The sequence below is a fragment of the Vombatus ursinus genome, unplaced genomic scaffold (genome assembly GCF_900497805.2).
Source record: "Vombatus ursinus unplaced genomic scaffold, bare-nosed wombat genome assembly UNPS02014808.1, whole genome shotgun sequence".
NCBI classification, from domain to species: Eukaryota; Metazoa; Chordata; class Mammalia; order Diprotodontia; family Vombatidae; genus Vombatus; species Vombatus ursinus.
This window is the reverse complement of record NW_020954586.1, coordinates 570,320-592,655: the sequence shown is the minus strand read 5'-3', so window position 1 is coordinate 592,655 and position 22,336 is coordinate 570,320. Positions and strand designations below refer to the sequence as shown.

Sequence of the window (22,336 nt, the reverse complement as noted above, 5' to 3'; positions counted from 1 at the left end):
AGCAGCTATTGGTCCCAAGGACGCCTACAATTCCTGGAGTATGAGGACTCTTCCCCCTCCCCCCAACCCGGTCCTACTTCAGCAGGGTCGGGTCGTTCCCTCAGAGGAGGAAAGGGAGGGGCTGCTTACTTCTCCCCCCTCCCCCAGCTCCCCGCCCTGTCTCTCTCTCTCACCCTCTTTATGCATCTCTATTGTCTTACATCTCCCTTTATGTCTCTCTCAGTCTCTTCTTCCCGTCACTGTAGTTTGACCCGCCAAGCAAGACTACGGACTCCTCAAAATCCTCAATGCCATCTCTCCAGGGCCATACGCATAGGCCGGCATATCAGTCAAATTCTCTTCTCTCGTGTTTGGCACCGCTTTCCTCCCCAGAAGTCCTGCACCATTCCATGGCCCCCTTGGTTGGTCACTTAACCATCATGATTCTACTTCCTGCGGGCAGACAGATACACCTGATTTCCCCAAACTCCTGACACTGGAAAGGGAGGGGGACAAAGACAAATGTCCTGGCACTCGTTGACTAGGTCATGGAAAGAGCACGGATAAAGGTTTGGACTTGGGAAGCGGCGAGGTAGGGAGAGAAAAGCAAGGAGGAGCCAGTTCCAAAGCAGAGGGCTCACACTGTGAGAGAACTGGTCCAGAAGGGTGAACTCAAGACCATCTCTGTGCCTCCTTCTATCTCCCTGCTTAGCGCGGTGCTCGGCACACAGTAGGTGCTCAATCAAAGCTTACTGGCTGACAATGGGCCCAGACATATTTGGGGGATTTTTTTTTACTCTTCTGGCTCACACCCAGGAAATCAGACAGTTGCTGCACGGTACCTCCCTGTATGTGGAGATTGGTTCTGTCACTGGGAGGACATGGGTCTCAAAATTAATGAAAGAATGTTTTGAAACAGAAGAAAACAAAACGGACCGCTATACTCCAGTGAGTGGCCCTCCCACAAAGGCCTCTATGGAAATGAAGTCACTCAGAGCAAAAAACAGAGGCTCCTCCCCTGCTGTTTCCAGCTAGGTGGCGCAGTGGATACAGCGCTAGGCCTGGAGCCAGGAAAACCTGAGTTCAAATCTGGCCTCAGACACAGTAATGACTAGCTGTGTGACCCCGAGTGCCACTTAACCACTGTTTGCCTCAGTTTCCTCATGGGGGAATATGGGGATCATAACTGTACACTGCTCAGCACAGTACCAGGCAGAGAGTGGGCACTTCACTATTATTATTATTCCCAGATGGCATTGCCAAGCACCACTTGGCTATACTCTCACAACATTTAATTCCAATTGGTCTGCCGTTGCTGTTCCTGGTATTTCCAGCTGTGATACAGTGATCCCATTTCCTCGGTTGGTTGCCTTCATTTTTTTTTAAGGCAATTGGGGTTAAGTGACTTGCCCAGGGTCACACAGCTAGTAAGTGTCAAGTGTTTGGTCTGAGGCTGGATTTGAATTCAGGTCCTCCTGAGCCACCTCGCAGCCCCTGGTTGCCTTCATTTTGCTTCACTTCATCGAAGTCTCCTCACGCTTCTCTGGATTCATCTGAGCCACTTCTTACAGCCCAGAAATATTCCACGACATTCATGTACCACGACTTTGGCTCCCCGTTTGGCTCCATTTATTGGCCACCACAAAAAGCGAGGCTGCCAACATTCTGGTGCGGGAGGCCTTTCTTTCTGTCACTGACCTTCTGAGCACATGCGCAGCACGGAATCCCTGCGCCACAGGGTTAGATACTTCAGTCGCTTTCCTCACACAATTCCAAGCTGCTTCCCAGAAAGGCTGCCCGTGGGGAGCAGTCAGCGCTAAGGGTGGGAAGGGTGGTACCTTGCAGATTTCAGTAAGGCCACAGCCTAGGCATTGCGGTTTTCTGCCCCTTATTTCTTTACCCATCTGCTGTACAGAAACTTCTCGAAGCCCCAAACCATCCTTTTCAAATCTCCGAATAGGCCTCCCAATGACCCACAAAGACATTCTCTCCAATAATTAGTGATATTTGCTTGTTTGGTCACAGAGATGAGCTTGGAATCCTTCGCCCTCCCAATACGGTGGTTACTTTGCACTGTCGCTTTCTAAGCAAAGCCAGAGTAAGATGAGGCTTCACATCCAAAGCCAGAGATGGGACCCTGTGATCTTACTGCTGCTTGAGTCATGACGTTGAGGTCAGACTTTTTGCTGTCTTAGAAGTCTTAGACTGTAGACTGTCGCTAACAGCCCACTCAAGGGTTAATTCATTCTAAACCAGGAAGTATAGATTCCTTTTGCAAATGGACTATGCTGAGAATTTATTGGGTTCCTGAGAGAGGAGGGAGAGGGCAAACTCCTCCCAGTGACAAGTGACAAGGAGAGCTTACTTCCCTTCTTACATTACATGGTGTTAAGCAGTGGAACTGAGGTGGCCTTAATATTCTCAGTCACGTAGATAAGGAAAGGCACGTGCAGAGTGGGTAGAGGCGGGAGTGGAGTGGACAGCCAGGGAAGAGGCTTCAAATGCCATCAAAGGGAGAGTGACAGTCAAGAGGTGAGCAGAAGGATGGCCACTTGGTAGAGAAGGCCCAGAGAAGGCTGTCTGGGAGGAGGAGAGGAGAGACGTTGGGCCAGAGGGGCAGAGCTCACGTTGATCAGAAAAGGCCCTGGAATGCTACCGTGGCAGCCCACCCTGTGCGTGGCTCCATGGGACGCTTGCACATTGGGGTGGCGGGGCTGAGCGTCATCTGCTGCTTCTCCTTTACTCGGCTGTTCCAACCCATCGAGACCATCGGCTCTGATGGAAGGTCCCTGCCTGGGCTGGCAGCTGCCTAGGTTAATACCTGCAATGCCCCTTTGGGGTTTAAGATTCAACGGAATTCTTAGATTCTATTACAAATAGATGCAAATGTGAGATACACAGTGTGACCAGCTTCATGACTTCATCTTCCTTCTAATGTAGCCATGGTCTTCCCCACCCTCCACTCCCCATTCCCTGTTCAATAATCCGGGGGCCCCCAAAACCCAGAGAGGCATCAAATGGAGACACACATGAGCTCCTCTTGGGTAGAGACAAGGGGAGGTTGGGAGGAGTTCTCTGTGCAGGGTGAGGGTCTAGGTGACATTGTGCCTACCCAGAACACTGCAATACCCTTTTGATGGGCTCCGTGGCAGGCAACATTTAAAAAACCTAAACAATGCCCGCCCCAGAACAAAAACAAACAAACCTAATACTGGTCTAGCAGTCCCCGTGGGGGGAGCCAAGTGGAAGACTGCCTCCAACTCGGGCGTTCCTGAGTTGGGCCACGGTCTCTCTCCATCCACTTCCCCCCCTCCCCCACCTCTGCTGTCTGGAGGAATGTCCACGTGGAATCTTCTGAAAAGCCCTTCCATGGACTGATAAGACTTAAGGCCACTTCAGATGATAACAACCAACATTTACATCTTGTTAATGTCTACACAATCTCATTTCTGCCTCAGACCAACTCTGTGAGGTCAGCAATGTCTAATCCCCACTTTAGAGATGAGTAACTGTGGCTTGAGAAAGGGTCAGTGACTTGCCCAGTCCCACAGCTGTCATCCAGGTGAGCAGGATTCAATGCTGGTCTCTGTGCCTCCCCGGACACTAGAGGTGGCTTTGACTCCTGCGGCTGACCGTGACCTCGCTCTACTTTCCACGGGCACTTTGGCCTCCTCCTGGCTGCACTCACCACCCAACGGGGCCACCAACGCCCAGGCCTCTGGGTCATTCTTGGTCTCTGACTCCTTATCCCCCACCCAACCCAGAGCTGGACTCAAGGAAGGAAACCCAGCAAACCTTCAGGAGCAAGTTGACCCAACTGCTTCAGGTGAGGACAAATGCACAAGAGCCACAGAACGAAATCCATGTGACAGGCCTGCAGTCAGGAAGACTTGCGTTCCAATCCAGTCTCATAGATACTTACTAGCTGTGTGACCCTGGGCAAGTCATTTCTGTTTGCCTCATTTTACTCCCTGGTAAAACAGAGATGATAACACCACCTACCTCCCAGGGCTGTTGGAGGATCAAAGGAGATGATAATTGTGAAGTGCTTAGCACAGGGCCGGGCATACGGTGCATATTGTAAGTGTACACATGTAAATGTGAGCTATTATTATTGTTTGTACCGTTTTTATAGGTTATCACCAACTTAAAAGACTTTAAAAAGTCAGGCAAACCACCAGGATTTTCTCACTCGTGACAACCAGTCCCTGTTTGACTAGCCCTTTTCACCAAAAGGACCAATTATTTCAAAGAATAGATCAAGCCAATGGCAGATGTAACACAGCACCTTTTCTAAAACCTGAGAGCATTTTGGAAGAAACCCTTGGCTTCCAGAAAACCAACCAACCCACCTTTCCCATAGTACCAACTTCATAAAATCGATTATTTAAAAACCAAGCTGCTCCTCATGGTTAGATGCTGTCCTATCCCACCCTCCTACTTTACTGACTTCCTGGGTTATAGAAGCTGAAAAATGAAAATTTCATTTGTAGTTAGAGCTCTGATCACTCTTCAAAAACCAAAATATACATACGGAAGCTTAGTGTAAACATATTTAATAGTCATTGAAATTACATTTCCTTCAACACTCAGAAAAAGCTCCAGGACTTCGATGGGTTCAAATAAATATCCTATGAGATTAATTGTCACACATGTTTAACTGAATTTTAAAATAACAGTGCACAATTCAGGACCCTTTGAAAAACTAAAGTTCTCAAAAAATGTACAGTAGTACAATGCGCTGAAGGAAATCTTACTACGAATAGCAGAATCTACCAGTCTCACGAATGAATGAAACCACCCAATCAAAAGCACTTACTAAACGACATTTGCCACCACGAAAAGGTGAAAGAAACGCACTACCCAGTCAATCATCATGAATCTGCAAAATTCTATTTTTAAATAGAATCATAACGGTCATCCAAGTTGCACCCTTCAAATACAGAGCCAACTTTAAACTCCAGAATCTCAAGAGCACTGTTCTCAGAGCTCAAACAGTGTGGCCTAGGTCCCCTCTGTAATGTACCTTCTTTCTTAAGCAGCTTCCTAGTGAGTCTTCGTCAACCAGCCAATTCAGCAAAGATGGGCCCGTCCTTCCCTCTAGACCCAGCCCCAAGAGGACCGCCGAAAAGCTGAGCCCCAAGCCCCAACGCCCTCATCAAAAAGCTCTCCGTGAGTTTGAGGAATACAGATGGGCTGAGGCACGAACACATTTCTCATCTGGGAAGGTACGCTAAGAAGCGGCGGCATCTAACCAACCCGGAAACAATTTTTGGACTCATCATTTCCCTTCCTTTTGCAGATGGCTCTAACCAAACCAGGCCCCTCACACCCAGCATTCTCCCTCCTTCTCCAAGAAGTCTGTCCTCTTTCCATCGCTCCTTTCAGGGCCTCTGTCCCCTCTTGTGGCATGTTCCTCACTGCCAGCAGTGGGTGCACCGAAAACATCAGCAGAGAAGAGCTAAGATTTACCAAGCCAATTGCTAACAGAAGGAGATAATTAATTGTCTTTGCTGACCTAATGCATTTCAAATTCATAGATCGAGATAGCGATGTTTCCCCATTAGGAATCACTACAGAATAAGACCTAACCATGTAATACTGTTGTACTCCAAATTAATAAATATATGGGACTAAGAAGCCATTCAATGGTGAATTCAGCACAATGTTTAAGGACCAAAAATAATATGTATCTAACATATGTATTTTATCCTATGTTCTAATAAAGAATGTCGGGGTGTTTCATCCAACAGAACACAATGAAAATGTCGCTTTTCCGGACTGGTCAGTACACAGGATTCCAAGTTTGATCTCGAAGAGAAAAGCCGATGAATCAATTTTCAAGAAAAGCCACGTAGTCGGTCAGTCTGGCTAATTGCTGTTCATTGGGGATTGGTGGAACTGGGGCAGGCTCTGTTTACAAAAACAAGAAGAGGAGACATAAATATGATCTAAGGGGCAACGAGACAGGCAATCACACTTTCAGTCCCCTGGCCCTCAACTTCAAAAGAGAAGATTTCTTTGGAATCTTGGGAATGTTTTTGAACTTACTTGTTTCATGGTCACTGGGAAGCCTTCAAGAGTCAAGTCAAAAATCTAAGGATAACTGAATCCCCTCTTTAGTGAACAATAAATAAGAAAAGGTTTGGGTTGTTGGCTTTCAGAGAAGATTTCTTGTTAATTCCCCTTTCACTGAACAGAGGAAAAATCCAGAAGGAAAAATGTAGCTAAATGGAAGGACAGCTCCCTGGTTACTCCTAGACAAGCCAAGAAAGGAACGGGAAGTTCTGAACAGGCCCCATGCATCCTTTCCAGGGGCCAAGTGGGAAGACAGCATAGTCTCAAATATGTGTAACTTCAATGCAAACAGGAGGCTGACACACCAGGGGTCAGAGCAAGGACCCTTGAGGCACTGAAGGCCTGCGGGTGACCCCGGAAGCCTCATGCCACCCTGCATCCTCTCCAAGCTAAGTCCGAGTGATCCCCCACCCACCACCGTGTCAGTCTACCATCTTCTTCAACAATCGGTCACTGCTCCATTAGGAGAGGGTCCTGTTCCCTGCAGTCACCCTGTTAAACTACCATGTCAGATCAGGGCGATTCTCGAAGAAAACAGTGGAACCTTCATCTGCCATAATACAGGACCCTGTGGTCACGAAGAGTTCACTCATTGGGTCAAACAAGCCAGCCCCAACCAGACAGGAGGAACCCAAGGCCATCTCACCACAACCAGGAACATGGTACTGACCACATTTAATAATGAAAACAATAAGGCTAATATTGAGTCTCTCTTTTTCTATCTCAACCTACTGTAACATATGAAGCAGCAAGGTGGTACAGGGATAGAGTGCTAAGCTTAGAGTCACGAAGACCTGAGATATGTACTGGCTCTGTGACTCTAGGCAAGTCACTTAACCCTGTTTGCCCTCAGTTCCCTCATCTGTAAAATGAGTCAGGGAAAGATATGGCAAACTATTCCATTATCTTTGCCAAGAAAACCCCAAAAGGGTTCCTCAACAAAAACAAGAAAATCCAAGAAAATCCATTTTTAAAAAATTCAATGTCAATATGTTTCTTGAGCATATTATAATAAATGCATGGAAACTACAAACCTGATAAAGGAATAAATCTGTTAAAGGAAACATCCAGGGAACCTGCAGATAAGAAAAATCAAAACAATTGTTAAAATGCTTTTCATACAAAAATCACAAACCCGTAAAAAATAAGTATGTTTTTTCAATTGATCAGCAAGTCTCTAATGAGTACCCACTACAGGTATAGTAACTGACAAGTCAAAAAGGACACGAATGCCTCTCTTGCGCCAGGTTCCGGGAGGAGATGGAAGGGACCTCAAGCTCCGTAACCTTGGGTCCCACGAGCTTTTTGGGCCACCAGAACTACCCAGATGACTCCAGCTGAGTTCACAGTCTAATAAAGTGACCAGATCTTTTTCTGATGTAGCGCATCTAGGTAAGTCTCCGCCATTGTGTCAAGCCAAGTGGTAACTTCAGAACATACCTGTAAAGTTGCCATTTTAAACCAAAGGGTAAGACTTTTACATTTCTTATTACTCAACCTGGCCCAAAGTTTAGCCTGCCAATCTCTTTTTGGAGCCTGTCATCCCATGTTCTAAGATGCTCTGCCATCTCTGTGTCACCTGCAAACTCAATAAGCATGCCACCAATACCTTTATCTAAATTGCTGATAAGTGTTGGAGAGCCCAGGGCCAAGCACCGGGATCATAGGCCCTTCTCTGACAGGTGGCCTTCCAAGGTGACGTGGATCCACCAACGACCCTCAGCTACGGGAGGGCAGAGGGCTCGTGCTGGCCAATCCGAACGTCTGCCTAAACTTTGCTCCCTCTTGTTGGTCTCCCTCACATTTACTGAGAAAAGCCTTTTTTGCTCATAAAGCCAGTAGCTTTTATAGCATTTAAGGCGTTTCCGTTTAGGATACAAAGTAGAATTCATATTGACTTCAAACTAGAGAGAGTACCAGCTACGTATTTGCTATCTGAGCCTCTCCCAAGACCCCACCTTGTTATTGCGCCCCCCTCACACAATGGGCAGCACTATCCCGAGCTGTAAACATCTTGTCAGAGAGGAGCAATGCTTTTGTCACAACAGGTTCACATCAATCTCCCAAAGCTGTACTTTCTCTTAGACAGAATGTGGCCCTTCTACTTTGACTATACTCTCCCTGGGGTGTGGAGATGATGGTACAAGTTCTCTTTCCTCCCACCACAAACGTACAGAGCCTCTGCTCTGGCAGGACCTGCCCAAGCTGGGGAGGCTCTAACCATGGGGTCTGTTCTATTGGCCCCCGGGGACGAGATGCCTCATCACCACAGTTCCTCATTAAGCACTGTGAGGCACAGAGAAGGGAGGGTGTGCTCTCCGGGGAGAGTCCTCACACCCAGGAAGTGAGAGGCTTTTTGAAGTCCTACAGCCCATAACTCTGGACAGCATTTCTGCTCTAAGAATATCAGCCTGCACACCGTCACCACTAAGTCTGACACCGAGCCTGAGACTCGGACGCTCAGAACCACACGTCCTGGCTCCCGACCACCCTCAGGCGACTCTGAGCGCCCAAGGGGTAGAATGCTTGCTCCTCTGGCTTGGAAGTGGGAGGGAGCTCCTGACATGGGGGAATCCAAGCCAATTCCTCATGGAAAGGAAAGGTAACTTTGAAAAAGTGACCAAGGTTCTAGGAATTACAATGCTGCCCCTGAAGTATGCCCTGTTTTAAAACCATGACTTGAATCTCGTCCATTTTGTAAGCAGAGCAGCACTGAGAAGTCAATGGATTGTAAATGGAGGCCAAGGCTGGACCGTGGAGCCACAGCGCCACCTACCTGGCTTCTTGGGCATCACCATCCTCGTGGTGGAATCCGCCTGCCATCCTTGCTCCAAGACACCTACAACAAATCATGGAGCCGTAAGAGCTGGTGCCCTTCCCCCCTCGTTTCACAAAGAAGGAAAACAGGTTACGGGATATGTCCACTGCCCCTGGTTAAGGAGGAGCACGGTCCACCTGCCTCTCCAGGGTGATCTGCACTCCAGGACCCAGTGGAAAATACACAACTCAACAAATGAACGGATGAGTTATCACATTCCACTCTCAGTCCTCGACACCCACACCTGAAATATGGGCATGATCTGTGATTCTTTGCAAATTTATTTTATTTTGTCACAGGTGTTTTTCAGGAGAATATACACTAGAGAAGATACCTAATCCTTCAAAAACATTTACTTTTTAAAAATAACAATGAGAATAGCTAGTATTTATATAGCGCTTTAAGAATTACAAAAGGGTTTATATATGATCTCACTTTATCCTCACAACCACACTCAGGTACGTGATATTATTATCCCCATTTTACAGATGAAAAAACTGATGCCTAAAGAGATTAAGTCATTTGCAAGGTGGTCACACAAACAGCAAGCATTTGAGGCAGCATCTGAACTCTGGGGTTCTTGATTCCAAAGCCAGCGCTCCCTCCACTGTGCCGTCTCTCTGGCTTGGATGAGACACTCACCTGAGTCTGATCTGACTCACTATTTTTATCTATCACTCGTGAATAATTAATTTTCTATAGGGCAGAAACCAAAATTATGAAAATGGGTTAAATATATAAGTAAAACCAGGAAAAAACACAACACATATGCTAAGGGCAATAATTATCTCAAGAACCCTATCAAAATTAAGATGGACCACATGGCTCTATCAAATTTTGAAAAGGAAAAGGAAACAAATGATAGCAAAATGATTCCATGCCTTTCATTCATACTGCCTTTTTTTTTAAACACCAAGGGTGACATGATTTTAAACTGTAAGCACTAAAATGAAGGGATTTTTTAGGAAGAAAAGCCAAACAGTATACTTGGAAAAAAAAAAAAAAGTGGGTTCCTGGGTTTCAGTGACTCCTGAACTAATGCTGCAATGCTTAAGCTTCTCATCACGAGGCCTAAGGCAGCCACTCTGAGTGCAGGGAGGCCCGCCCCCCACCCCGGCCTGGAACGTGAATGCTGGCACCCTTGTCCAGGTAGCGTCAGAGGTTCACCTCAGCCATGGCCTCCAGGCCTAGGCACGCTTTTTTCCTGTTGTGGAGAAGGGGAACCTGGACATCCCAGGCCTCTGGGCAAGAGTCCCGCATGCTGTGAGATGCTGAGAAGGCCCTAAAGGGTGGCTTATCTCAACAATGACAACTAAGAGAGGGGGGAAGGAGCAAGACAGGGTGAGAAGAAGCCACAGGAAAAAGTGACAGCAAAGAGGCTTGGTCTGAAGGTACAGGAGGGGATGGCACGGGTAGGATGGGGTTGGGGCTGGAGATAACACAGGTAGGATGGGGTTGGGGGCGGGGATGGCACGGGTAGGACGGCATTGTGGGAGCTGACAGGGGAGAGGACAATCTTCTGTCACCGGGAAGGGAAGACCCCACAGGGCGGCCTTTGAGACTGTTCGAGCTGCACCCATGAGTGGCAGAAAGGGCCTGGTTTTCCAAAGTCTGGCTCCATGATGCCCAGCGCCCCTTTGGCTTTCCTGATCAAGGCCCCGATAACCCGAGGACAGCGAGACAAGCTACCTTTCACTGCTTCTTCTACGGGAAGTCCAACAAATGCTGCGAAGTCATCAGCGATGATCGAGGTGTATGCCTGAGAAACCAGTGTGAACGCTCTTCTTCTTGTGGCATCTAGTGAAGGGGGAGAAGGAGGATCCGTTATCGCGTAAGGCACAGGCCCTGGCAAGACACAGAAGCAAGCCGCGGAGATCTCAAAGCCCCCGCCCCACCAGAAAAAAGCATGTTTGTTCTTCTGGGTCCAATGGGCTGTGTGTGTGTGTGTGTGTGTGTGTGTGTGTGTGTGTGCGCGCGCGCTAGTTTCAAACATCACATCTCTCCTGAAGATTTACTGCAGAAGATGATAAAGAAGTTAGATATAGAAAGAATAAAGTATTTCACACAAAGACCCATCTGGATAATTGAAGGTAAACTACTCTATAGTCCATTCATTCAGAAGGCAGCCCCCTCCCCACAGCACCACGCAGGCACCGAGTCACCCTGGCCCCTCGGCAACAGAGAGGACTGGAGGGTGGGTTTCTCAGCTGCCCCCTCACCTGCTCCAGCTCCAGGGCTCAGCCCTGGTACAAGGCGGCACAAAGGAGGGAGATGGGCAGGGACAGCATCTGTGGCCCAGGTAGTACCCTGGTCAGAGGGAGTCAGCTCACTCTGACGCTACTTCACGGTGTAGGGGTAAGCCTTGGCTACGCCCGCTAAGGACAAGCTGCTGAGAGGCAGCCCGGGTGAGGACAGAGAGAGGCTTCACTGGGACATCTGTGCCAGGCTGGACATTTGGTGACAAGGGTCTTTAGTCCTGCCTGGCCCCCTGCTGCAGAGACAGTGCAGGGTGGAGAGAGGGAGAAAAGAATCAAACCATCATCTAAATCCAATTTTAGATAATCCTGGAACATTAACTCAGCTGTTGGTACTCGAGAGGTGAGGACAGCTTTGCCCAGTGATCAATGAGTGGGCAGAGTGCTGCATAAAGGGCATCACTCAAAGGGAGGACGATGAGCAGAAGCTTCCTGAGAAAGGCCAAGAAGCAGCTGTGTTGATTTTATAATGACTGAAGCAATGAGAGACCCCACCATCATAAATGAACAATGACCAGAGACCAGAATTAACTGAAGAGGAGGGGTTGTATCACCTCTGGACACCTGCCAAGTTCCTTTAGGGGCTGTGACCTCCACCTTGAAACAGAGGACCCGTTTTTAATACCAATTTCTTTCAGTGCTGTGCCATGGCTGAGGCCCCCAGAGTTAGAGGGACAAATAAGGGATCGGGCAGAAGCGAAGAGAAGGATGTCATAAATACATCCCAGAAGTGCAGGATCCCAGAGACGATGGGCTGGAGAGGCGGGAAGGGAGGGACGAGTGGTGGGCACCGCACAATGCCAAGACAAGGGGAGGAAGGCCCTGAGCGCATGTATTAGGGGAGGGCTCAGAGAAGAGGCGTGCAGCCCGGGCTGTGATCTGCATCCCTGCAAAGGAGGGCTCAACATCACCAACCAGCATTCCCCAAAGGCCTCCCAGGCCAGGCCCGGAGCTAAGCACCAGCAACGCAAAGACAAAGACCGGCAGCCGTGGCCCTCTGGGAGCTTCCACTCCACTGGCAGTAGCAAGAACAGGTTCCTGTGGGAGGGGGCAGTTGAGGTACGTCTGGAGGGAGCTCGGTATTCTGAAGGCCAAGGGGAGGAAGGGGAGCCCTCTAGGCAGGGGCCCAGCGGGCGGATCAAGTGGGCTGGGAAGTGGGGTGACCAAAGGGGAGCAACATGGCCTCACCTTTGAGAGAAATGGGGCCGCACTGAGAAGGGCCCTATAAGGTGGAGGACAGTTAGCAGGGGTGGCCGTGTGAGCCCCAAACACCCCCCGCCTTCTGAATGACCAGGAGCAGGGATCAGGAAGGCATCACCTCCCTAGACAGTGACCTGTGAAAGCATGTTCCAAAGAGCGTAGGAGGAGGAGGGCGCCTATCTCCGGGGGAGACCCCGGGGTTGAGCCGTCCGCCTGGTTGTCATGTCCTTCCCAACCTCCATTGGTGGAAGACTCTTCTTAGTGACAAAAGCTATGCACGTCGGACACAGAGGAAAGGGCCGCCTCCCTTCCCAAGCCAAACAAAGACACAACTCCCATGTCCTTCCCTTGCTCCTGCCCCTGTCCAGCTGACATTCCCTGAGGCACAGGGCCAGGCTGGGGCCTCTACCTCCCTTTCCCCACCAAAGGGATGACCGACTGTCCGGTGTCTTTACCCCAGGCTCTGCCAGGCCCTCCTGCTCTTCCTCACACACGACGTGGCAGCTCTGGGCGTTGGCATGAGGTGTTCCCACACCTGGAACTTCCCTCCACACGCTGGAGGCCTTTCCTCCTCTCCCTTCCTGTATCTACTCTGTACAACTGTACGTGTGTGCATGTTGTCTCTTCTGATACGACGTGAGCTTCCTGAGGGCGAGGCCTGGTTCAGTCTTGTCTCTGTACCCTCACAGCTGGCTTCACAAATGCTGGAATGAACATGTCGCTGCCAACAGGTGTCTTCTCATCCTTCCTCACTCAAGAGCTCCCCTCCATTTGTGGTGTTGGCACCAACCTTGCCCAGGCTCCCAGGTCTCCCTCCCCAACTGTCCTGCCTTTCTGTACATCTTCCAACGTGTTCGGTTCTCTCTGATTTTAAAAAGGAAGGCTCGGCCTTGCCCGGCTACCCTCTTCTGACCACTCTTGTCCTCTGAACCATCACGCCCCCAACCCCGTGTGCCTCAGGTCCTCCCCTCCCCCAATCAGGCAGCAGTTAGCACCCGAGGGAGGCATGAGGGGGACATGAAACATCATGGAGGACGTGGAAATGAGAGCCAACAGACGGGCTGCCTGAAAACACAGAGGGAGGTCTCCTGGGCCCTGCTGGATCTTCTGGGCCAGGTCTATGGGTAACAGGGACAAGACTCCAAGAACGAGAGGGAATCAGCGTTTACAGTAACGGCCCAGACGCATCGGAGGATCCAGTGTGTAATCCATTTTGGGGTCCAGGCCCATGACGTCATGGGTGTACGGGGAACTGCCTCTGCCAACGCAGGTCAGACCCTGCTCTGCCCTTCAGTGTCTCCTAGTTTCTTGGAAGCACAGAGAGGGTCAAGTGACCTGGAAAGGTCAGAGAGTCATAGAGACCAACAACAACAGAAAAAGAGCAATTTGGGGAAGAAAGATGGCTAGAGCTTAGTTTGAGACCCTTGGCACCTGAGGGGTCAAGCAGGACCCCCGGGCGAGACACTCCCGGGGCAGCTGGAAGCCCATGACTGGTGCTCAGGGGAGAGGTCATGGCAGGGGACGGATGCAGGAATTATCTTTTCAGAGAAAATGAATGAGCCACAGTAGGGGGAGAGGGGAAGAGAGAGGATGTCAAAGGAAGGGAAGAGAGGGCAGAGTGCCTGGGACAGGGCCAGGGGAGCCCACCCTCAGAGGGCAGGGAGCTGAAGATCCAAGCTGCAAATGAGGGCCGGCACCCACGTGACAGGAAACCAGGTAAGACATGGGAGGAGTCTAGCCACAGCGGACCATGTCTCAGACTCACTGCAAGATACTGGACGGCGAGAGCCACAGGGCCACGTGGGCAGCTCTAGCCAGAGAGATAATGTGAATATCAGCACTCCACCGCTGCTTTCTAACCAAGTCCATATAATGCGCTGACCTTTGCCAGCTGTCTGACCTCGGGCAAATTCCTTCAGCCTGTGATCTTACAAGCATTTACAAGGCTCACTTCTCGGACAAAATGGCCCATGTTCTAAAAGAGATCAACAAGTCTGAATTTGTTTGACAATTCCTTGGTCCTCAAAGTCTGCTCAGTGTCACATTTCTAAAAACCGATTCTCTTATAGTAAAAACCAGGAACAGAGAGACTTCAAGAAGGTTTCAATCCAAGTGCTGCTAGAGGGCAAATGGAGCCTTGGGGTCAAACCTCCAGCCTGCTGCCTACACCACATATGATCTCAGATTAATATGGCAGCATGATTCAAAGTTATCTAATTTTGAAAACTGTCTTCTTCACTTAAGAACAGATCAACTTTCCATTCATACCACTGACATACCTAAGTTTAAAAAAATCTAAGGAGAAAGTGACTAGAAATTTGATTCTTCAGCAATAATCAGGCCATACCTCTGAGCGCTTCCATGATGGGCTGGATGGTCTCAGACCACTGATGTGAACTGATGCTGGTGTAGATTCCTGGGAAATCTCTCTGCCAGATTCTTTGTCCTACTGACCAGATGCCCCCAAGCTCAGAATTTGCCTGCAATAAACAGAGAAACCTTCACTACAGCTGAACATCGCCACCTCACCCACCTCTCACAGTGTCCCCGGCTTCAGGGAAAACATGAAAAATGAAGGACAATGAATCACTATAAAGAGAAGTGTGTGGAGGGCGCCGCAGGATCACTCCGCGCTCAGTGGCATCCAAGAAACCGGGGCCACCACACCGTCTGCAAGGATCCCTGCAGGCCCCATGGTGACTCAGTTTTAAAATATCATCCCTGTTAAACTGTATTTTTATCTATTTGGTTAAATATCTTCCAATGACATTTTCATCTGGTTTGGGCCACACTCGGGAGGGCTGTGGCTTTGTGGGGCCCGAGGGTCTCCTATTTGACCCCTTGTTTGTGCTGGAACATTTTTTAGTTCAAAAACAATGAAATCCAAAACAATCCGCCCTCAAATGTATTTAACTCTTGCTCTAGTTAAAGTCTTTCAAAACTACAGATTAACGTGTAAGCACAAAGCAGCCTCCTAAAACACCAAGAAAGTCACATTTCAAGATCGAGCCTTGGGAAGAAAACCAACATCAGAAACACTGAGCATTTACTGCATTGATATCATTCAAAAAAAAAAAAAAGGAAAGAATTTTCTGATGTAAAAATTTATTTTGTCACTACAGAACCAAGACTCTTAGAGCTGGGAGCTGTGTAACATCCCAAACTCAGACTCTGTGGTAGTAAGAATTACTGAGCAGAACGTGCTGACTGCTTCAAAGTCACTCCAGAAAGCCCTTTGTAAAACTTCAAAGGCTTCACGATGCCATCAGTGAGGCCAGACAGTGACCAGGGCCTGTCCCTTCCCCCTCCCATACAGATCCTTGGCCGATGAGCTTGCCAGAATGTTGCCGGGCCTGTAAGTCAATGACAGATGGCCCAAGAACAAAGCCTTTCCGGTTTCTGGGGAGAAATCCACCGGGCAGAGTATCTGAGCAGCAGGTACAAGTGGTCCTCGTGCGTGAGCTGGAGAACATGGCCTGGGAGGCTCCTTCTCAGTCCGGGAGTGTCGGGCCGGACCTGCCTGAGCTGACCTAGGAGAAGCGACCACGTCCTCGTGGCAGCCGAGGAAGGCTTCGGCAGGTGACGCAGTAAGGGGTTAAGAAAAGCTGTGGCAAGCCTGACTATCAGGGAGCTGCCATTTCACAAACCTGTCTCAAACATGTCGGGACATGTGATCCCTGTCAGTGAACAACTGTTTGTTTCTTTTCAAGCACGCAGGGCAAATAAAACTTTCACATGGGAGGGAAGAAAAGAAGGTCTGAGCATTTACACAGCGCCCACTACGTGCCAGGCACCGTACAGAGCGCTTTACAAATATTATCTCACTTGATCCTCACAGCAACCCTGACAGGCAGATGCTGTTCTCTTATTATCCCCATTTGATAGCTGAGGTAACTGAGGCAGAGAGAGTAAATGAGTTGCCCAGGGTCAAACCGCTAATAAGTGCCTGACGTTGGATCTGAGCCCAGCACTCTATCCACTGTACCCTCTGCTGCCCCCACGGAACCAAGCACCCTTCAAATGCTTCTTACGGTCACGATTTTTCATTTGCGGTATCTCGAAGTCTGATTCAAACCCCAAAGGTTCAACAAACTTCTGCGTCTGTAAACCACTTAGAAGGAACACATGCGACAAGACAGGGAAAATAGATTTTGGGAAGTTAAGTGTGATTGGGGTAATCTAAGCAATTACTACTGTTACTGTTACCTTAATAAAAAATGTATTTAAAGCATAATAACCTTACAAAGGAGTAAGATATACATGGAGATTACTTACAGATTTTATAGCAGGAGGAATTCTTTTCCAAAGATACCGGGCATTATTCCTAATTTGTATCCCCAAAAGAAAACAAAAATCAATTAAAATTTGCTTCATTAGGCACAATATCCTAATGCTACAGAATGACTAAAAAACAAAACATCTGAATTCCCTTCTGCAAGTTCTGTATCATCCTGCTCTATAATTACTTGGGCACGTGTGTGTGCACATGCATGGATGAGGTGGGGGTATAGGACGCAGCATCCTGGCTGGAAAGGTCTTCAGCGCCTTTTTATCTGGAGAAAATATCTCATCAATGTAAATGACTTTACACTGGTGCTTCCTTTGAACCTGAGCGCCTGGAGAAGAGTGGCCCTCATATCCCGCCTGCCTTGAGCTTGCTCAGCCAGGGCCCCGCCTGGCACAGACCGCCTGGTACGTGGCATACCCAATGCTCCTCAATTTCTTCAGAACCATGTGGCAATCATATTTTACCTAATCTAAGGCAGGTCTTATACCAAGATGTCCTTTCCCTTTGGAACTAAGCAATACTTGGGAAAAGGCACTGCCAAAGTTTTTCAGAGAATAATTTCAAGGAAATCTCAGGACTTCTCAAGAGGCTCAGCGGCAGGCTAAGTCTAAAAATGGAACTTCTATATCATAGTTTCTGAACATGTAAGTAACCTTTCTTACCAGTATTAGAACCTAACTATACCCACAAGGTGGATTTAATTTAACTTAAAGACAACTGTCTCTCTCAAGAAAAAGACATGTTCTTTAAAAAGCAAGACATAAGTCAGCTTTAGAACTAGAATCATAACTTAAATACACTCTGGGAACAATATCAGTTTCGTTTTATCCAATTTAATGACTACGTGAGCCACATGTGCTGTCTGCCCAGCAAGAAGTACAAAGTGTGCCTATACTGAAGAGGCTTAAAACACCAATTAGAGAGAAAGAGACGCACCAGGTTAGAAGGCAGTTAGCGGTACAAGACAACATATGTCTGGGTGCTGACACAGCCAGGCAATGAATGTGTGGGCAGCTCAGAGGATGGCTGAGGCTTCCATGGGGCTGTGTACGCATGGATCGCTGATCTGGGAGGTCAGAGGCAGCAATGGGGGAGCTGGAAGAGGGTGGAGTTTGTAACCAGAAGGCGACCTCTGCACTGTGTGACTTGGCCTAAGGCCATTCAGCATCCTAGGCTTTACTTTTCTCTGGGGCCAAAGGAAGGGGGTGGATTAGGCTGGCACTCAAACAGAAAGCAAGCCCCCGTAGGCCACAAATTGACTTAGAAAACTACTAATTAACATGATCTACCTTGTACTGTCTTTTCATTTCATTGGTTAAACACTTCCCAATTACATCTGAGCCTGGTTCAGCCGGACCACAAGCCAGACACTCCAGACTAGATCCTCTAAGGCCCGTCTGACCCCGGGTCACCTGTCAGGCTCAGGGAAGGCTCCCACAACCCGAGGTCCAAAAGCAGAATCACCAGCATGGGTCTGCCATGGGAGGCCCTCTCTTGTCCAGTGGGAGCTGTAACTCCAGGATTACCTTTTGCACTCATCTGAGAGGCAAGGCTTCCTTTGGTGGTGTTGATTTTATTTTTCTACTAATTTAAAGAGGATTTTCCAGTTTCATGCTACAAAGGCCCAGTCATCATTTCCCTTAAAGGTCTCTGCAGTTCCATCAATTCACTTCAATCCAACAAGTGTTTACTATCAAACACCTGCCCTGCATATGGCGGTGGGGGCTCCAAGACAAAAAGGGCAACTGACCCCGTCCTTGTGGAGTGAATGTTTTGGGGGTGGGGAGGTGAGAAAGAAAAGAGACACAAGCCAGCAAACAGGTAAGCAAATACAAGATAATCTGAGGAAGGACAGAGCTGACAAGCAGGGCCAACAGGCCAGGAGTGTTCCTCTCTTCTCCCCCCACCCCGGGGGGGCCGGACTCTGAGGGAGGCTGGAGAGAGCCTGGAAGGCAGAACAAGTGAACAGAGAGGGCCCACGTGGGCTGTGCTTTTGTTTGTCTCAATCTGTCAATTATCAGAGCACTTCAGAGGATTATGAAAATGTTTTATGTGAACATAAAACGGGCTGGCACTGAACAAGATCATTTTTGCCATTCCCCTGCTTTTGTAGATTTTAGAACCTAAAAAGCAAAGTGGCAGGGACCACTCCCCCTAAAAATACCCTCTTCTAAACCCCAAAAATTTTTCTAGAACAGTAGCGAGACTTTCCAGAAAGATCAGTCAGATCTTAGCAACAGCGACACACAGAAGCAGATACTTACATGTCATTGTGTAGAAGGTAGAGGGCGAGGAGCTGCCCATAAACGGGGGGTGTAGCGATTCCTCCGGGAGCCTAGATAACAACACATAAGTAAGGCACCGAGAGCATCCATCAATGGGTTCTTTTCATCATTTCCCAGGTAGTGGAAGCCAGAAAGGCCTGGGATTGAGTCCCATAATGGACACCTGCTGGCTTCCAGGGGCCTGAGCCTCTCAGGAACCCGCTCATCGAAGGAAAAGATTTCTACCTGCCTGGTAGAAAGAACCTCCTCCTCTGGGAGTTCCCTCCACCCATGAAATCCCAGGTTCAGCCCCTATTTCTTATACTTTTATCAAAACTATTAAATAGGCATTACTGGAAAATCGACTGTGTTTTAACCAAAACTTTACCTAATTCCAATGTTCTGAAAAACAATAGAGTATTTTCAACAGGATTTGTGAAGCAAAAGGATTCTAATTTTTTTCAAATATAGCAACAATACACAGGTGAATGCCTAAGAATAAAACAAAGCTGTTTCTTGAAGCCTTTCCCTCCACTCTCTTAGAGTGCACTTCTCTGGGGTGGCTTTTACACTTGATGAATGAACTTTTTTTTTTTTTGGCTAGGCAATGGGGTTAAGTGATTTACTCAGGGTCACACAGCTAGTAAATGTTATGTGTCTGAGGCCACATTTGAACTCAGGTCCTCCTGAATCCAGGGCAGGTGCTGTAATCCATTCTACCACCCCACCTGCCCCTGAATGAACTTTTAATGGCCTGTCTTCCAGATGAGAGGTGGCCTCAGAGGCAGGAAGCCCTAGACTGGGGTCCGCCTCTGAGAAAGGCCGGTCTTATGGGCCACTAGTCCAGGCAACTCTAGAAGACTCTAAGGAGCTGACCTGCATTAGTGGAAGGAATTTCCTCACGTGGGAGTTCCCTATACCAGTGAAATCACAGGACCAGTGCCCATCCCCATTCCCATCCTAAGGCAGCTGGGTGGTGCAGTAGATAGAGCTCTAGGCCTGAAGCCAGGAAGACCTCTGTTCCAATGAGGCCTCAGACACTTACCAGCTGTGTGTGACCCTGGGCAAGTCACTTAACCCCCTTTGTCTCAGCTTCCTCATCTGTAAAAATGGGGATAATAATAGCACCCACCTGCCAGGGTTGTTATGAGGACCAAATGAGATCACTATAAAAAGCTCAGTACAGTGCTTGGCACATGGTAAGCACTCTATAAATGCTTATTCCCTTCCTCTAAGGACACCATTGAAACCTGAATGACCATATTTATAATGTTACTATGGAAACACAGAATCAGAGTCAGCAAAGACTAGAGGCCATCTCACCCAACCCCGCCTGAACGAGAATCCTCGGTCCTCCCAAGGGGTCTCCTTCCAGTTCTGTGGAGATGCTTGAGTTACAGTTTGGGGAGAGTTAACATCAAGTCCCCACCTGCCTGTCTGCAATGTCCACTCACTGGGCCCAAGCAGAACCAGCCGGATGCCTCTTTAGACAGTTTTTAAAATAAAATCTTGGCATGAACTTCTGCACGTCGGCCCTCCTTAGGCACCTGGTGACCCGCCACCCGCGCCCGCTGCAGCACAGAACTCCTGAGCTCTAGAGATCTGTGCCCGTACGCTCAGCCAATGACCCATTAGCTCTTTTGATCACAGGACCACAGAATCTGAGATTTGGCAGGGACCGTGCAGCATCGGGTCCCCTCTCGCACTCGCCTCAATGCCCCTAAAATGTACCCAACAAGAGGCTGGCCTCTGACTGCAGGCCTTCAGTGAAGGGCTGTCCCACCGCCCGACCCAGCAACATTTAGTAAACACTGACAGCCTCGAGTCACCACCTCAGCAGCCCCTCCCCCTTCACGGTCTCTGCCCAGACCCAGACCGGCTGCTCTTCTCCAGGGGCTCCTGCCCCAGAGACGTCAGGACAGTGCCTCGGTCCCCGGCCCAGAGGGAACCGACAAGGACGTCGGAAGGGAGGCCCACCGGGGCGACGGGACATGCGGGAGAGGCCAGGCGAGGAGATGGTGGGTCTATGCGGAGAAGGGAGGGGATGGAGGTTCGTTACCTCTCTCCTCACAGGAGCCCCGGCCTCCCCCTCCAAGCTCCGGGCAAGGCCTACGTTCAGGTTTTCTGCTTTTTGGGCAAACTGAGCTCCCCAGCCCCATCTCTGACAGCGTGGCTCCCCTGACCCGGCCACGGGCACTGTGCACAGCCTGTACTGGCTCTGATGGGATAAAAACCCCCGAGAAGGGGGACGGCCCCCTGGTCACTGTGCCTAGCAGGATGCCCACGCCACCACAGGAGCTTAATAAATGCACACCACGTGTATGATGCTCCCCGGAAGCAGGGGCTGCCTCACTTCTGTCTCCCCATCGCCAGCACCCGGCACACAGTAGGTGCTTAAGAAGTGCTGGGTGCCTCAGAGGCTCCACCCCAGGGCTGTCCCGTTCCCCGAAACAGGCTTTTTGGGGGGTGGGGCTGGCTCACTTTTGCATTCGTATCCTCATAGTAGGAAACTAATAAATGCGTGCTGATTAAAGGAATCTGAACCAACGAACACGGGGGTGTGGGGGGGGAGGGGGCGCGGCAGCAGGGGTCACTTCTGCCCCTCCTCTGCTAGAATGGAGGGATCCCGCTTGGGCCACGCAACTCACTTTCCCTCCCAGGGCCTCAGTTTCCCCATCTGTAAAACGAGGGGGGGTGGATTCCTCGGTCCCGCAGGGGTAACCGCCCCCCCCCGGCGTCGGCTCCGTAGCCCCGGTAATCGCGCCCCTCCCCCCTGCACCGGCTCCGTTGCCTCGGTAACCGGCCTCCCTCCCGCCCGCGCGTTCCGTTGCCCCGGTGAGCGCGCCCCCACGCGCGGACCGAGCAGCGCGCTCCCGCGGCCGGGCCCCGCCGGTACCTCGAGCTCCTGGTTCTCGCACTGATCCAGCAGCTTCTTGAAGCTGAAGGAGGCGTTGTCCGCCATCACCGCCACGGGCATCTTCCCCGCCTGCGCTGGGCCTGGGCCTCCTCCTCCTCCTCTGCCGCCGCCGCCGCCGCCTCAGGCCGGGCCCGGAGCTCGCTGCCGGCCGCCGAGCCCAGGATCCCACAGGCGGCGTCGCTCCTAGGATGACGCGCTCCCGGCGCCCGAGCCCTTCCCCGGCCACGCCCCCCAGGCTTCCGGCTTTTCTCCCCCGCGTGCGCCGGCTCCCGACTTCCGGCTCCCGACTTCCGGCTCCCGACTTCCGGCTCCCTCCGCGGGACTCCGCCCACCGCGCAGCGCGCACGCGCGAGCCGCTCTGCCCTGAGGTCTCGATGCTCTGGAGGACTTATCTCCTGCCTCCCCTCGGCTGAAGAGATAGATGCAGGAGGCAGAGATGTTGGGATCGTCCCACCCCTGCCTGTAGAACTGGGGGTCCAGCTGGTACAGATGGGGAAACTGAGGCTCAGACAGGGAAGCCGACCTACCCAAGGTCAC

The 22,336-nt window shown here is 49.9% G+C and overlaps 1 protein-coding gene across 1 annotated transcript; it reads right to left on the bottom strand.

Moving 5' to 3' along the window:
* Positions 1–4,519: 4,519 nt before the first annotated feature.
* On the bottom strand, positions 4,520–21,915 carry COPS8 (COP9 signalosome subunit 8). The gene is made up of 8 exons (XM_027875401.1): positions 21,779–21,915; positions 18,883–18,953; positions 16,606–16,654; positions 14,678–14,810; positions 10,565–10,672; positions 8,834–8,896; positions 7,092–7,133; positions 4,520–5,892 (listed from the first exon to the last, which is right to left on the bottom strand). Exons 1-8 carry the CDS (start codon positions 21,857–21,859, stop codon positions 5,813–5,815), a joined length of 627 nt encoding a protein of 208 aa, XP_027731202.1. The 5' UTR covers positions 21,860–21,915; the 3' UTR covers positions 4,520–5,812.
* Positions 21,916–22,336: the final 421 nt, after the last annotated feature.